This window comes from Phycodurus eques, chromosome 7 (assembly GCF_024500275.1).
Source record: "Phycodurus eques isolate BA_2022a chromosome 7, UOR_Pequ_1.1, whole genome shotgun sequence".
In the NCBI taxonomy this organism is placed as follows: domain Eukaryota; kingdom Metazoa; phylum Chordata; class Actinopteri; order Syngnathiformes; family Syngnathidae; genus Phycodurus; species Phycodurus eques.
Genome location: NC_084531.1, coordinates 20,154,134 through 20,172,262, shown reverse-complemented (window position 1 = coordinate 20,172,262; position 18,129 = coordinate 20,154,134). Strand labels below are relative to the sequence as shown.

Below are 18,129 nucleotides of genomic sequence, written 5' to 3'. Positions count from 1 at the left end.
TGAATATTGTCATCTTTGGTGGCTCTGTGGTTCCATCCATCCATTTTCCATACTGCTTATCCTTCTGTGTTAAAAATGACATTGTAGACATTTAAATTTCCTACGGGTGCCACTCACGGTCCCCTTCGCCATTCACCCCAGCCGAGATCACGTGCTTCAACCTGTTTTACCGAATGCGGAAGTAGGTTGCGCATACTATATTATCTCTTAGTTCAACCTGAATCTTAATTGTTCATCTTACCCAGATGTTCTCAACAATTCTGTGGAAAAGCTGCTCAAAAAGACTTCCTAAATGGCCAGGTGTCCCAATACATTTGTCAAAATTGTGTATTTGCGCTGCAGTGTAGTTCAACAAGCAGTACTCGGGAGTCATGCCTCTCTTTGGTGTCTTCTTATTCAGTCTCAGCGCAATTTAAAAGATTAAAGCCATTTTTTGAAGCCCTGGTAAAACCACATAGCAGGTCTTCTTTAAATGGGGAAATATTTGAAACTGTTCTTCCAGTTCTTTTAATGAAAAAAGCTCAGCATTTCCCTCCACATTTGAAGCTGTGGGCAAGGGGAACGCGCCAGGAGGGCGAAGGGAATTGAAAATAAAGTCAGTGAATGGCCTTCTTTTAGCATTTGCTCTGGGCTATAATTATGTGCATCATGAAAAGAGATTACAGTGCTGTTGTATCTTTGCCTGTATTTCAGTGTCTGGTCAGTATTTTTTCACCCATTCTTCAGCTCGTGCCTCGCTTTTTTTTTCCAGCTGCTTCTCCACATAGTTTAAAAAAAAAAAAAATTAATAGTAATGTATTTCCCTCTTTTCAAATTGCATTGTAAGCTCTAGCAGACATTCACCTCAGCCAACAGCAGCGCTCTGTAATTGCGATGCCTCACTTTCAAGGATGGGGATCAGTATAATCCTAAAAGTAAATTTAAAATGACTGTGCCTCCAATAAGATGGAAATGTATAGATGGTGGACAGTGGTGTAAAAAAGAGCCTTAATGTTCCTTTTGCTCAGCACTGGTTTTCATCTTGGGACTCTGCCATGCAGGCCATTTTTGCCCAGTCTCTTTCTTATCGTTGAGTCATGAACACTGACCTTAACTGAGGCAAGTGAGGCTTGCAGTTCTTTGGATGTTGTTGTGGGGTCTTTTGTGACCTCTTGGATGAGTTGTTGCTGTGCTCTTGGGGTAAGTTTGGTTGGAGTTCTGTCAGTCAGTTCAGTCGATAGATACTGCTGGCGGCAAGAGAAATGACCACTCCATGCAGGCCTCTCACCAAAGCAGCTTAGCCAAAGCTCAAAGCAGACAAGTGAGACAACTTTGTGGCCAAAAAGAGTATCCATAGTCCGCTGTACATTAAAAAGTCTCTCTTTAGTTTTGAATCTTATTTAAACCTCTATACTTTGCATACAAGAGGAAAACAAAATGTGAGCATTAGCATTAGCATGCTCCGTCGCTAATTGCGATTAGCATTTTTCTTTACTGCACAAAACATTCCACTGAGTACAACAAAAAAAATACATCAACTATTCACTTTCAATCGGGTTACAAATACAGTGGAAGTATTCAGACCCCCTTAAATTTTCACTTTGTTATATTTATTAAAGATTTATTAAAAAAGAAAAAATGAAATTTCTTTTTTAATAGAAATGCAAAAATGTCAACAATTCAGGTTTTTTTTGTCAATATGGGGTGCTATGTGTACATTAATGTGGAAAAAATCAACTTAAATGATTTTAGCAAATGGCTACAATATAACAAAGAGTGAAAAAATTAAGGGCGTCTGAATACTTTCCATACCCACTGTAGTTCAAAACGAACCAGTAGACTCTGCATCCACTTGTTATATTTTTATGAGAATTGCTTCATCTGTGTTAGCTTGCTTCCCTGCTTTGAGCGACACTGCAAAATGGACAATCGTTGGACTAGCCTTTCGAGAAAGTTCCAAGTTAAACTACGCCCACCACTACCTAACTGGACATTAAAGGTGTGTCATCCAATGAAATTAAAGAAAGCAATATATGCACAATTTAGGCAATGACAAAGGAAAAATAAACTGCACCATCATTGTACATTATACAAACTTCCTAAAAACAAATAAACAGTCATCATAAAACAACAAAACAAAGTGGTGGAAATAATTCTGGCTAATTCTGGCTTTTTTAACCATGTGTACTTCATGTGTTTTATGAAATTGCATTGTCCCCTTTCAAAAATAAACTGATAAACTGAATTGACATGAAAACGTTTGGCTTCATCAGAATTAACAGTTAATGTCAATGCATTAGACATACTATTTAATTATTATCTTGAAATAAACTAAGTTTTATCACTTTCAGCTACAGTTTACTCATAAATAAACTTTGTGTTTATTTGGGTCAAGAATACTTTTTGAGCTATTTCTTACCTTCCAGAATTCAGGAAAATAAAGACAAGTAGTACTCTAGCTGCCACCATAAAAAGTGCTCTTAAAAAGCTCTATATTATAGGGGGTCACCAACGTGGTGCCCGCGGGCACCAGATAGCCCCCAAGAACCCCATGAGTAGTCAGCGGACCTGTTCTAAATATAGCTTACCAGTGATAAGACATTTAGGATTTTCTAGGAACGTTGAAGAACTAATTATATGAAAATGTAAACACTGGCAAAGTGTTGCATATTCATTTTTATCTGTCTTCTAATTATTGTGAGACATCATTAACATGATCAGTGTCTTCATATAAATGAATATTATTATTATTAGTAGTAGTAGTAGTATCCAAGAAGTAGCTTTCAGCGTCCAAAAAGTTGGTGACCCCACCTCTTATAACAATGAACAGCAACATAACAGTTCCCCTGTTAAACAGCAATAGCATAATCTATCTGGTGCGTCCAAAAAAATTTAAATAAATAAACAATCCAGGAGCATGAAATGCCAAAAAAAAACAGGTTCAGGTAAACTTAGATCCCAAGTGATGCTCAAGCACCTACCCTTTTTCCCTGGATGAAGAAAGTGCCCTTTTGACTTTGACCATTTTTTCTTCATTCATCAATATTTAAAAAAAAAAAATAGAAATTATCCTCAGTGTCATCAATTGTACCTGCTTTGTTATGATATTGATACTTGTTTGTTTTAGTTTTTTTGTATACGCTTCTTCTGACTAATACCTCTGAACAATAAGACCCCTGTGATGCTAATCGACTACTTTGTACCTACTCAGTCAATGCAGGACACAGCCGACATGGCCCCCAGTCACAACGCACCCTGTAAAACTAATATACTATTTAAAAAAATCTGAATTATGTCAGTACATGCACATGGATCTGAATATTTCTTTGAAAAACTTAATAAAATACAGGTAATACTTAATTTTTTTATCATGGATAGCGCTGCAGGCCAACTTAAATACATTAAAATAATTGCCTTGTTTGGCTATTGTTTTGGAGCTGTCCCTCGTAGCTCGTTGGCAGTCTGCTGCCATAATGCATAGTACTAACACTGCAGGCTTGCTTAACTTCAACAGGAGACTGGCCTGACTCCACTATATAGTGCCAACATTTACAGTTGCCACCAACAACGCCATCCCAAAATCAGGTTCAATCGCTAATTAAAGACTTGTTTTGTTTGCCTCTGCCGCCGTTGGGCGCGGGCGCGTCTTCTTGCGCGCTCTTCTTCGTTGGTTCTCGCAAGTTCTTCGTTGGTTCTCGCCGCTTCTTCTTCTTTGGGGTGGGCGGGCTGGAGGCCGGGGTTTTTAGGTTTGGTCGGCTCCGGTGTGGCCGGGGCGTCTGTCCCGGTTGCGGTCGATTCTCGATGCCCAGCCCTACTCATGACAGGTGCTTAGCTATGACCGTTTTTAATTTTATTTAATACAATTTTATTTATTTTATTTTTTTTGTGTGGTGGCTGGCTCCTGCGCAGGGCCCTGTTGGTGTCTGGGGTCCCCATGCAGTCCTGGGGGCTGGCGGTGGTGGGCTCGCTGGGTGGGTGGTTGGGGCGTGAGGGTCAGTGGTCCGGTGCCCTTGCCCCTCCCCGTTGGGACTGGTCGGGGCACTTCGATCGGGCTTGGGACCTCTCTGGGTCCTGGGTTGTCGGTGGCGTCCCCTCGGTTGGGTCTCCTGGTAGATGGGCTCGCTGACTCCTATCCTATACATACGTATCCTCAGTCAAGTAAACAGAGTGGCTAATGGGTTACAGGGAGATATGGATTCTAAACATTCTGACTAGCGTATGCATAGTTTACAGAGTGGCGCTAGCAGTTCCTGGCTGTGTGAGAAGAGGGAAGATCACCTGTGAGTAATACGGACCACATGGTCAACTCTTCAGCTAAGGATAATGTTTGGATTTAAACTGCAGCAGGCAAGAGTTTATGATAATTTGTGATTCCTTGCTTGAATGCAAGAGGAACACATATTTGCTGGACGCACACAGTTAAATATACATTATCATTGTACGAGGTGCTCTTGAAAAGAAACGGGAAATGTCATGCATGACTGAAGAGAGGAAAAAGTTACTGTGACCCTCCTGCTGTGCTGCACAAGTCAATTTTGACGTAAAGCACAGGTGTCAAACTCAAAGCCTGGAGGCCAGTTCCGGCCCACCACATTATTTCATGTTGCCCAGGTAAGCAAATCTTGTGCGTCTACTTAATGTTCTTCTGGACCAAAATTTTTAATTGTTCTTACTTTTAATAACGTATTTAAAAAAATTTAAGTTAGGAATGTCTGGACTATGTTCAACTGTACAAAACCAAGCTGTACAAAAACTGGGACAACTTTTTGGCAAAAATTTTTTTGAAAACCCAATGCTACAAAAACTACGGCATACCAAAACCAAGGTTCCACTGTATATGTAATGATATGATGAGGCGATTATACATTTATATGGTTCCACAGTCATAACGGCCCTCTGAGAGAAATCATAACTACAATGTGGCCTGTGACAAAAATTAGTTTGACACCCCCGACCTAAAGAGACTGAAGGGAAAAAAATAACAAAGCTAAGATGACAGTTTATGGTATTTTGTCAGTTCGGTTCGGAACTGGCCACAGGCTACAAATGAGAAAACTATGGTATCCTCTCAGTGATATTTTTATTCAGGTGCATTCATTCATGGGCTGGACACAGATATATTTATATATAGGTGTGAATGTGAGTGCGAATGGTTGTTTGTTTATATATGCCCTGCGATTGGTTGGCGACCAGTTCAGGGTGTACCCCGGCTCTTTCCCGAAGATAGCTGGGATAGGCTCTACCACGCCCCCTACCCTAGTGAGGATGAGCTGTACAGAAAATGGATGGATGGATGGATACATATATTAATATGCCATGCTGGTATGCACATTTTTACTCACACTTACTTTTACTTTGCCCTAATAAAAGGTACATTGGGAAACAACAAAAACTTGCTTGCATTAAACTCATCAGTTGGATTCAGAATGTTCATTTAGAAGAGCTCCCTGATTCTATTTCACTTTTAAATTTTGTGATTATGATTCACTTTAAAATCTTGTGATGACTTATTTGACAGTCCAGAATGTAGTCTGCCTGACAGCTATAATAGTCTCCACTACAACCACTGATGTGATCGTCAACAGGATAAGCGCTTTATGGAAGTTTCAGATTTCTAGCCACCATCACCTGAGGCACTGTTCTGTTTTTGCTGACAGAGCAACCGTGTCAAATTCTGCTTTTCTCTTGGTTTTCTGAGCTGTTCTCTCTCGAGTTATTTCTATTTGCCAAGATGAGACTGTTGCATTGCTTGGACCTGCTTCGTCTTTAGTTTCAGTTTCACACACTTTTACCATGATAACCTAAAACCGTTGCTTTGTTTAATCTGCTGTCTTTTAAAAGAATGATCCCTCCCACAGACATCTTTATTGAATTAGGGTTGTTAATTTATTTGTATCACAACATAAATTCAACAGATCTGTCTTATACTTCGACCTATTATGTTTAGGTAGTCATGATCATGTTATTTTTTGTCCCTTAGCAATATAGAATAGAAGCAGTCCAGATGTTTGTCATGGACAGGTTTAATACATGTTTAGTCTTTTGTGAATCAAGTCTTTGAAATACTGTAGGTCTATAAATTATTATTAGTGGGAGGTCTAAAGGCTCCCCCCCCCCCCCCCCGAACTATCAAAGCTGTTGTCTTTCCCAACTTCCTGAATTCCCCAGTAGTCCATATTAGTCGAGCTCATAAAAGAACATCTTCAAGGTGATAGAGAATGCCCCCGGGCAACTGCACACAGAAAAGATGAGACAAAACTGACTACTGTTTTGGAATTTTTATGCTTTGTGCTTTGAAACAGGAGTTGCCTGCTTGTGTATTGATGTTTTGCCATAGAGGTTCATTGTAGGAAAGGTGATATATAATGACAGCAATACAGTCGAAACAGCTCTAAAAGATGAAAACAATGTCTCCACTTTGGCTCTATCTCAGGTGGAGTGATTGTTGTCTTTTCAGTAGTGCTTCTCACACATTTGCTTTACATCTCATGAAAATGTCCGTTAAATTAGATGTTATGTCTGTTCATAGGCATGGCAACTGAGATTTAGCCATCTCATCGGTTATGGGGCCAAATACTATTCTTACCTCATGTCCCGAGCTGTGGCCTCCATGGTGTGGAAGAAGTGTTTTATTCAGGATCCTTTAAACAGGTGAGATGACAGGTTTTGCATCAAAAGGCCATTTTAGCGATAAAGCCTTATCACCTCTCTCGTGTGTCTGCCAGGGACATGGGTGAGCGTTACCGTCGAGAGATGCTAGCCCATGGAGGAGCCAAGGAGCCCATGTTAATGGTGGAAGGTAACACACACTCAGGCTATGTTAAACCAGGGTGACCACCTTACCAATGTAATTGAATGAACATGGCTACTCAGAGTTCCATCTTTGAAGAAGTTAATCTAAAGACACCTGTAGCTTTCACAATCCTTCAAGTATTTCAGAACTGACGACACAATAGACTTCAGGCATCCACCCACCTTTACTCCTCTTGATTTTGGTGGTTGATCGACTTAAAAAAAAAAAAAAAAAAACAGTTGCTTGCCTTGCTATTGAATTATCACTGCAAAGCCAGCGACGAGGTGATGTATTGATCGTTTTTGTTGGTTGGTAAAATCATACAAAGTCCATTTCAGAAACAATAAGGCTATCTTCCGAGTTATACACTTTTTAGATTTTTTTTATTCCCCTAACACACCATTTTTACTAGCAATTTTTACTAGCATTTTTACTAGCAAAAATGCCACAGATTACGTAAAACGGCCAGGACAAGCCTCTGTTGTGTACAGGAGAACATGCTAACTGGACAGTGTTTCACTGTCCAGTTAGCACTGTTATCCTCATTGAGAGAAGAAACAGTCTGCTATCCAACAGACAGACAAACGTATTTAACTTGAATCATGAAAAATATGGCAGTTAAATGAAATTATTTAGATGGAAGATTCTGTGGATCTTAACGCCCCCAATTGATTGCAATGTGTTTGTCATTAGTCGCACAACTGTTAAGCATTCTTTTGAGACATTTACAGATGCTGCGGGTATGTTTTGGCACACTGCACCCTGTATTTAACAGTTCAACTTACCTTGCAAGCTTAGTTTACAGGAGTGTTGTCAGTTCCCAATTGACGATGATAAATGCCATGTAAATAATGCTGAGTCACTACTCTCTGTGACAACATCCTGCTAATCACAGTTTGTTAATCAAGGGCTTCTGAGTTGAGAATTCCGCCCGATTCATTTAAATGATTTATTCATTCATTCATTTTCCGTACCGCTTATCCTCACTAGGGTCGCGGGCCTGCTGGAGCCTATCCTAGCTATCTTCGGGCGAGAGGTGGGGTACACCCTGAACTGGACGCCAGCCAATTGCAGGGCACATATAAGCAAACAACCATTCGCACTCACATTTACACCTACGGGAAATTTAGAGTCTTCAATTAACCTACCATGCATGTTTTGGGGATATGGGAGGAAACGGAGTACCCGGAGAAAACCCACGCAGGCACGGGGAGAACATGCAAACTCCACACAGGCAACGCCGGATTTGAACCCAGGTCCTCAGAACTGTGAGGCAGATGTGCTAAACAGTCGTCCACAGTGCCTAAACGATTTATAATTAATAAAATAACTTCTCTTGGTGTTTCTAAACGCTTACAACAACTTTAAAATTACATCACATTTCCTCGACTCCCATTATTTTCTTTGCCATGAAGTCATGTCTCCTACGAACCCAAATAAAAAACAGACGCCTTGCATTTTAAATAAACTGAAAGATATACTTACGACACAAATAGTCAAGCACTAATGTTACTGTATACGAGTTACAACTTTTACAAGCTTTAATATTAATTTCTCACGGGGTTATTTTTACCCAGTATTTCTATATTAATATCAAACCCATGAACTTGAATTAAAATGTTATGTATTTTCTTTTCACTGTGATAGTTTACACTTTCACGAGAGCTTTAGAACACACTTGCTTAAATTGCATATGCTCGTGTTAGTTGGTTGTTTGAATTGGAGTTGATTGACCAACATTTTTAGGTGTAGTTTAACTTGTTCGCTGTCTCAATGCTGGCATAAGACGTATTTTATTTATTTTTTACTTAGGCGTTACACGATCTGGATTTTTGGGACCGAGTTTAAAAAAACGATAACCGATCACCGATCGATGGAGCAATGTGTCTATTTAAATGACTTGTCAATTTACTGTATATACTTTTGTACTTTATACCGAGTATCTTCAAAAGTATTATCTATTCAAGTCATGTATTCTATCTAATCAAGTCAGGGCAAACCAACATTACAGAAATAATGGATGCTAATTTACTGTAACTAAATTACTTTGTTGTAATTAGATTACTTCACGCACACCAAAACTTTAAAGCATGATTCGACAGAACGCTGGCATGTTTACATACAACCGTTAGTGCTAGCACTAGCTTGTGTGGTGGATTTTTTCGCCTGTGGTTCCGAGTCGGAGGTCTCCCGGTAGTACTCCGACGTCCGTCGGTCATGGGATGAATGAAGACTTCGAGACATTTGGCGTTTGGGCTAATTCGATTTATTGAACAAGCCTTAGTGTCATAACAACTGCTTACATTGCCAGAACGACGAAAAAGCCCCCGAAAACCCCTGGATCTCAGTTTATCAAGGTTTAATTCTCTGGGTGTGGAATTAGCCCCTCCTTGGGGGCACCCGGAAGGATGGTGCTCTTCATGACCATATTTGGAATCCCCCTCGCCTGCTGGTGCCAATTCATCTGGTCAATCCCCCTCCACTGGGCCCTTCGCTGCGATAATGAAAAACAGTCCTCTTTGAAGATCTGGCCCCGGTTGTAAACCCCAGACAGGTTTCTGTCAGGGGGGGGAGGCAGGACACCCCAATATACATATAACTGGTTAAAGGATGTCCTTTGATGTAGAGGTACAAAGAAAAGATAGTTGGTGTGAATACAGGTCTCCAACCATTTGTCCTGTGCAAAGGAACTCTGATTGTGTTACTATTAAAATAAACTATAAACTAAACTATTAAAACACTTGCTAGGCTACATAACATTTTGTTGCCTGGTTGCGAGCCGTATCATATTAGAAGTATGTGAACATACCTCAAGCAATCCTTGAATTAAAGTCCTCTCCTGACCACTGGTGACCACCAGCGCACGTTATCCCCCATTTTGTTCTTATAATACACACGGCGCGATCCATTATTGTTGTTGTCGGCATGGTAACGAGTTATCCGGTCACGTTTGAGTTGACAAGATAAACCCCAATGATCGTAAAAGACGGGATGCAGTGGAATCGGAATACAAGATTTCTTTGCAGTAATCTGACACAGTGTAATCGTGAGAGACCAAATTTGTCTCTGTCTTTGTTAGTCTGATCCACGCATTACGTGTTGTAATGCAAATTATCGGCCGATACCGATCAGATCGGTGTAAAGTCTAGTTTTACTTCGGTGATTCTGACTTCGGTGCGGTGCCAACCCTCGGAGCTGGAGCATGCACGTCACAGACAGGCACACCATTGTTTCCAAACCATGCAATGATCATGTTAATCGTGCAATTTCTTTTGCACAATATAATCTTATTGCAAGTGTTCCACTGGGTTGATTTGTCATTTATTTTATTTATATATGCATTTAAGCCACGCTTTCGATCGCCGTTGCCACAGCATTTCATGCGTGTTGTTCTTCGGTGGTTTCCAACGAGTTCTTATTCGGGTCGACAGACTCGGCATGGAAAATAGGAACCAAAATTTTTCAAATATGAATGAATCTGGAATAACCGGGATGTAAAACCAGGTTCCAATTGATTCTTGATGCCCAATCTTAGTCACATTATAGTGTTTTCCAACAAAGTAAAACTGCTGAAGACAGGCGTTAATGTTAATCTTTTTTAGGGGGACATGCGCTGAAAAAAGATAAACAAAAAAAACTCTTCCAATCGCTCCTATTTAAATGCGCCTTAAAATGCAACTAACGGAGTGTTGAACAGTTCTTCACTGTGAAAATAACTTGTGCACTTATGTTAGTTATGGTAAAACAGACATTGAGTAACTTAAGCTTGGTTCGTAAAATTGGAGACTTGTTGGGCCATTGGTATTTTCACAAGGTCGTTATAACATAAACTTATAAACTGTGGAATCCACAGCCTGGCCCACTCCTGTTACTGAGGATTGAATGATGTGACGTCGCAGCTCCAAGTAGTTGCCATCATTCTGCACTACTCAGACACCATTCAGCATGTACTGGTACGGTTTTATGGATTGGACTAAGAATAAAATGGACATCCAAGAATGTCATCATCTTTGTCTCATGTTGTAATGTGGCAATGTATATTTAAAAATAAACAAATTGGGTTGACAAAAATCTGCAAAAATCCAGCTAATTATGATTATTTTAAAAAGGGCTAAAATTGGCCGACAGACTAATCGGTTGGTCCCGAGTTTTAAGGGCTGGCGGACAGTGTTCAGGAAGTTGAGTAGCATCTTCCCCACAACCACCCTCAATTTCCAAACTTTGTTCTGCTGTATGATTTAAGTCTTCAACCCTGTAATAATGAGTAGGCTTTACACGATCAGGATTTTTGGAGCCAATCAGCAAGTTTTAAAAAAAAAAAAAAAAAAAAAAAGATCACCGATCTGATCACAAGATGGAGCAAAGTGTTTATTTACGTGACTTATTCATTTATTGTATATACTTGTGTACTGTATACTGTATCCATCCATCTGTACAGTTTATCCTCACAAGGGTGTGCTGGAGCCGTCCCAGCTCAAATTATTCTCTAGCATTTTAGACAAAAGTTAAAACACCAATGACCTCTAGAGGGCATTCAAGGATTGGCCACTGACATAAATTTAGTTCCAATCAACATTACATCACAGAAATAATGGGTGCTAACTTTCTGTAATTAAATTATTTTATTGCAATTAAATCACTTTAATAAATACTGTGAATGACATGCTTACTCTAACTTTCTCACTGTCCCAGCTATATGGACGGGTGTTGTCCAGACTTTGAGTCCGTTTGACCCCCCATGCTGCGTTGCTTGAACTCGGCATACTCCTTGTGTACATTCTTCAAGTGCTCAATCAAATTTGTTTTGTTGCAGCATTTAGATGACATTCCCCACGACGTACTTCAGTTGTGCACAGACTGCAAATAACTTACGTGTTGTTTGTCTGAGACACGGCAAAATAGTCCCACACCGACGACATGTTTTTTTCACCAACAAGATTGAAAAAACTTTATTAGCCGTCCGAGAGTTACAGTACTGCGCAACAAGACACCTATCTTTTGGATTCATACGTGACAAAGACGCGGAGTTAAATGTCTTGTGCGGGGCCGATCGATGACGTCATTGATCGGATCGGCGACTTATGACATGAAAGCCGATCAGCATAAAATGCTAATTATCGTCCGATACCAATAACGCCGATCAGATCGGCGTAAAGTCTAATAATAAGTACCCTATATGCAAAAAAAGGTCAACAAACAACTTTTCATATGGCCCGCAAGAATAAATATTTTTTATTCACGTGCCTTGTTTGTGTACAACGAGCCATCACCAACTACTGGCCAGGCAAGCATATTATAGCACTTTTAGTTGCTAATTCATGTCAGTGTGAATGGCTTATTCCCTATATTTTCTGGCTGTGGCGTGTCAGGACAAGACTCTCCAATGGAGAAGGTGACTTGGTAGTTAAGAGCAGGAAAATCAGCAGACAGGGAGTGTTACTCTAAAGATCTTTCCCGAGGGGCACCTCCTCCCTCTTCCAACAAGGATCCTGCAGGGAAGGCTTATCAATGTCTTATTAAAGCCTGAGGTTGTTTTTTCTTAGGTAATTCAATGTCTGCAGTGAGACATTGGTAGCATCGATTCATTCATTTCTCTTTTATTCTGCCCAATCCCCAATTCAATCCCCAGCCCCACCTGTGTGGAGTTTGCATGTTCTCCCGTGCCTGCGTGGGTTTACTCCGGGCACTCAGGTTTCCTCCCACATCCCAAAAACATGCATGGTAGGTTAATTGACGACTCTAAATTACCCGTAGGTGTGAATCTGATTAGGAATGGTTGTTTGTTTGTATGTTCCCTGCGATTGGCTGGCAAGCAGTTCAGGGTGTACCCCGCCTCCTGCCCGATGATAGCTGGGATAGGCTCCAGCACGCCCGCGACCCTAGTGAGGATAAGCGGCTCAGAAAATGGATGGATGGATGGATGTTTCAAACAGTTATGAGCAGAGAGCTCAAATGGTGACTTGAAGCAGCCAGAAATGTCGGGAAGTGCTACATTGAACTCTGTTCTGCTGCTACAGTACATAGAACTACAGAGACATTGCTCAAGTTACTGCATGCTGAGGTTTGCACTCGTTTTTAAATGTAAAAAAGCATGCTCTTTCCAAGTTGTAAGCCCCTAAATGCCTCCAATTAAGTTATGAAAGAGCAGGAACACTGCCTAGCCCAGAGGACTGGGGTCCATACCCCGCTTCAGCGAAGCATAGAAATTGGTGGACATTAGTAAGCGGGTGAAATAGGAAGCCATGTTTATTTGTAGGAAGGCAGTAAGCAATTGCTTGGCTTCCTAGACTGTGACTCTCAACATTATTACCTCTACCAAACGCAAAGGCAGGAGGTCTATGATGGTGTTTTCATCACAGTTGATTGCTTTGTTTGTTGGATTATTAGCTGCAAAAACTACACAACCAATTCACATGAAACTTTGTGGAAGGATAGCACAGCTTCCTCCCTTATGTTAAAAAAATATATACAATCCTATTATTTTGTATCATCCTTCATGATGTGTTCTGACAACACAATCTAACATTTTTCATGCCCTTTAGTTGAATAGTTTTTTTGTTGTTTTTGATTGAAATGACTCGACATTTTTTTTTTAAAATCTGATTTTCCTTAATATAAATTATGATAGTATGGTGCCTTGAATATCTGTTGCCTCATTCTTATCAGAATGCATGCTGCCAATTGCAGAAAAGTGGTCAGAGCCACAAAAACGTTTTTATTGCTTCACACTCCCCCCCCCACACACACACTTTTGCCTTTGTGGAGGTCTGCACTCAATTTAAGAATGGGTAAATTTACCATACATTACTACCCACAGTTACATGCATGTTTATTGAAGAATGAAGCTCCTCATAAAGTTTCCTCCAAGTGTCCAAACTGTTTCTTGGCAGTATCTCAGATATTTCAAAGCAATATTCAAGTGGCTGTTCAGCTTTTTGGTCCCCAGAGTGCTCATTATGTTGGGCTCAGAGCTGTTAGGCGCTCATCACTAGACTTGATACCCATCTTCCACCACCCTTTTAAGTAAATAAACAACCCATCCTGTGTGTGTGCTCTTAAAACTGAAATGGTGCGTCGTCATTTAAAACATCCTCTGGTCACTGATGCTTCGCCATTTAAAACATCTTCTGGTCACAATGAGCAGGCGCCAACTCGGTTCTTCTTTAGCTTTGCTCAGCAGTGAGCGGAATTTTGAGATTAACACCTCTGTGTGTGTGCATCCGTAGGGTTGGGGAAGGTTATGTGTGGTCCATTTTTAATTGAAGGCTCCATATTGCTCAACTATTCTCTTACATTGAGCTGATTGTTCTTGTTTTGTCTCCTCTCTTACACACGCCCTCGTTTTCCCCCAACAATCCAATCAGATCCTCCTGAGTGTTGTTATGGCTCCAACGTTATCTTGGCAGTCTCCTACAAATTCTCCCAGGGAGCTGGGCTGAGAGGTTTTGTTCCCAGGAGCGTTTTTTTTTTGTACATCTCCCCAGTACAAGAGTTTAGATCAAAAGTCCAGGTCAGGTTCCACTAGAGAACAGGCCTTACCATGGTTGTCCAAAGAAGTTGAGTACAAGTTCTCAATATCATATTTACAGGTTGTCTTAAGAAAAGAGACGTATGAGTGCTGCCAGCATTGCTCCAGAGGTTGAAGGGGTGGTGGTCAGGCTGTCAGTGCTCAGACCATGCACTGCATACTGCATCAAATTGGTCTGTACAGCTGTCTTCCCAGAAGGAAGCCTCTTCTTAAGATATGATGCACAAGAAATCCTGCAAACAGTTTGCTGAAGAGAAGCCGACAAATCACATGGATTATCAGAACCATGTTCTGTGGTCTGATGAGACAACTATTTGGTTCAGATTGTGTCAAGAACAGCAAGTTGTGCAAAACGTACTGAGACAAACAGTTGAACATGTACTTTATAATGTTTAGTCAAATTAAGAGTATTGTGCATTTAAGGTTCATCCTGAAATCTCACCTGAAAGCCAAATATCCCTAACTTTATGGGAGTAGTACACGTTGCCCTGCGATATGCAGGTGACCAGTCCAGGGTGTGGCACTACAGAAAATAGGCAGATGGAATACACCCACTGAAATAACAGTCATTGTGTTGGATCTGTTGGGTCTTTATTTTCAAAGGTCATTGGCGCCAATTGATATGGAGAAACCTAATTTTTGTTGGAATTGTGCGGTCACAGAGTGTCAGGGACCTTGACGTTCTGTATCATCTTGTAGCCACAGGACAGGGTGGGGCGGCAGCTCGGTAAGAGGAGACCACTGTCTCTCACGACTGAGCCTCATACCCAGTCTCAGCTTCTGTGATACACTCCTGTGCATCTGTGTGTGTGCGCTGGGGTATGTGTTTGTGTGTTTTCTTACTCGGTGAACCTTTTTGCATCACCAGTCATGCGTGCCAGTACAGATGTGTGACCCATGCAGGAAACCCAGTCAGGGAGGTGGTGCGGTTAGCGCGTGTATTTACATTGGCAGGTCCACAGGGCAAAATGAAGCGACTTCAAAGCGAGCATCCTACTGAAGTGCAAAGCCAGCAAACGGGAGGGAGTCTTCCACGCATGAGCTCATTTACAAATGTACAAAACACACACCACACTCGTGTTTACTCAACAGTATAATAACAGTCAACTGTCTCATGAGAGTCACGTGTGTGAGTTCACCTGTTTTTTTCAGACTTTTTGTTTGGGAAGAAAGCACATTTTAATAGGAACGCAACCTTTTTATGAAACTCTTTTTCTCCGTGATGACTTTTGAGAAGAAGCCAAACGCACGCACACGCCCTGAAGCCTGTGTGTGTTATAACATTGAAGAATGAGAAGAAAATACTTCAACTATCATAGAATATGTCTATTTATAATAATTAGAAAAACACTGTGGGACAACACTAAAAAGGACATGTTAAAATGTAAAGTAGTCAGTGTACAGCTTGTATAGCAGTGTAAATCTTGTGTCCCAATAATGCCATTAATGTCTAAATGGCTGGCAATAAAATTGAGGACACTCTATGCGAAAATGTCCCAAAATGTCAATATTTTATGTGGCTACTTTATATCATGCATGCATCCAAATCATTCGCCTTTCAGCCATCCAAACAGATGAAATTTCTGAATATTACTCCGCGGCGGACTAATATGCGCGTGCATCGGGCCGAGGTTCCGCCTGTGTGCTCGGGACCTGCTTTGTTTGGATAAGTCACAGGAGTAAACGAGACCAGAAAAAAACACTTCCGCCGCGTCTGCTGTTAAGAAGCAACGGTACTTTTACTCCGTTACAATGATCTAAATGTTGTACTTTTATTTATCAATTATTGCTTTTTTATCAACTATTTCGTGCGCGAGACTACGATTTCCGCATTGGCCGCTGTTTGCGTCAATCCAATTTAAGCGCTCGTGACAAAGTTAGTCTAGTTCACCAATCAAACGACACAAGAAAGTCACGTGACCGCACACAAGCGTTTCCATTGGCCTTCCCAGGCATAGGTAAAACTAGATAAACCAGCCCGGTTGATTGTCGTGCCTAGGTGGTGGCCATGTTGGGAAGGTTGTCGTTAACAAGAAAGCACACTACTCGCGTTTACATATCGACGAACAAAAGCAACAGCTTTCATGTATTGTAGTATTTGTCTGGCACTGTTTGCCCAAACGTGGATATTTCAGCTCACTTATAACTTGAGAAAACACCGTGCAGTAAATTGCAGATGTTTTGCCTGTGCATACACACACACACGGTAATATCAGAATTTGCACATTCACATTTTATTTTGTAATTCTTTTTTGATTGATGTTCCTGCTGTGGTTTAAAAAATCAGAAGTTACTATTTACTGAGTACTTTGAGGAATTATTTCACTGTGTACTTTTTACTCTTACTAAAGTACTTTTTTGGAGGACTACTTTTTTACTTTAGTCACATTATTGTCAAATAACAGTACTCTTACTTGAGTACAATGTTTGGTAACTCTACCTACAATGATTTTAGTCAATTATTTTTCAGAATGAGAGTGCTTAAAGAGGAGGATGTTATTCATGTGGCACAGCTTGAATCAGGCATAACGTACAGGTGGAGATGGGCCTGGCTCAAATTGGAGCCGAGGACAGAAAAAAGCAAAGAAATTAGGCAAATTTAATTTTAATCTTAAATTTGTACATCAACAGCGGTGCAAATACGTTTTTCTGCGTGAATATTTATTTTGCCTTATTGTCTTCTTCAGTCTTCCAGATTGCTGAATTTATGTTCAAATTAAAAAAAATTCTCTGCGGGGCAACCCCGCCCTACAATTTATTTTATTTTATTTTTTCATTTGGTCACCTTTTTCATGCCTTTGGTGTTTGCGTGTCTGTTATATTTATGAAAAATATAATACAAAATAAATCAAATAATTGCATGTCCAATCTTGAAAACCTCATGTATTAATCTTTTTGAGTATGTGTTATCTTGCGTCACAGGTATGCTTCAAAGGCGGCCCACCATAGAGGACTTTGTGGAGGCGCTGGTGTCGGAGCTCCATCCAAACTTTGAGACGTTCATTATGGACTCTGAAAGCTGAAATGTGCTTTTTGGGGGGGCACAAGGACATTTGCTAGATGAATAAAATGTAGGTGTCCCACAATATGTGGGGATACATGCAAGGCCTTCTTACCTAATCTATAATTATTGTAAGAACTTTATATGATGATTACCTTTTTCATGTGTTTCATGGAATATCCATCCATTTTCTATAGCGCTAGTCCTCATTAGGGTCATGGGTGAACAGAAACCTAATCCACTGACTTGGGCAAGAGGCAATGTACACATGGGACTGATTGTCAGCCAATCGCAGGACACATATGGAAAAACAACCAGTCACACCTATCGACAATTTAGACCATTCAGTAAACCTAAGAAGCATGTTTTGGAATAAACGGGGAGAGCAAGCAAGCTCTACACATTATGGTATTAACCAAAAGAATATGTTCAATAACTTGGCATTTAAATCGCAGGATTATATTCTAAATGAGCAATTTTTTTAATTTATTTTTTTGGGTTATATCCACTTCAGGAACACTTGAATCAGTACTTTCTGCTTATACCAGAATCTCTTTTTTTTTTTTTTTTTTTTTTCCTCTCTCTCTTTACATAAATATCTGTATTTCTGCTTTAATACAGAGCTTATTAAAAATAGGAGTGGCAAAAGTACTCACACTCAGTACTCCATATGAAAAAATAATGCAGTTGAAATTCCCATGACCTGCATCCGTTTAGCAACCGTCCTGTGATATTGGCGCCCAATGCTAGGTCACGCTAAAGCCATATAGACAGTCAGATATGGGAGCCTGTGCTAGGCTTACAAGTAGTCCATATTAACACGTTCAT

General features: G+C 40.4%; 1 protein-coding gene across 1 annotated transcript in view; it reads left to right on the top strand.

The window, feature by feature from the left end:
* The window catches only part of LOC133404737 (mitochondrial intermediate peptidase-like), a 33,429-nt gene extending 15,586 nt beyond the window's left edge, over positions 1-17,843 (top strand). Inside the window, exons 17-19 of the mRNA XM_061680931.1 lie at positions 6,509-6,630; positions 6,705-6,778; positions 17,223-17,843. Coding sequence (XP_061536915.1) covers positions 6,509-6,630; positions 6,705-6,778; positions 17,223-17,323 — 297 coding nt within the window. The 3' untranslated portion in view covers positions 17,324-17,843. The remainder of the gene's footprint in view (positions 1-6,508; positions 6,631-6,704; positions 6,779-17,222) is intronic.
* Positions 17,844-18,129: the final 286 nt, after the last annotated feature.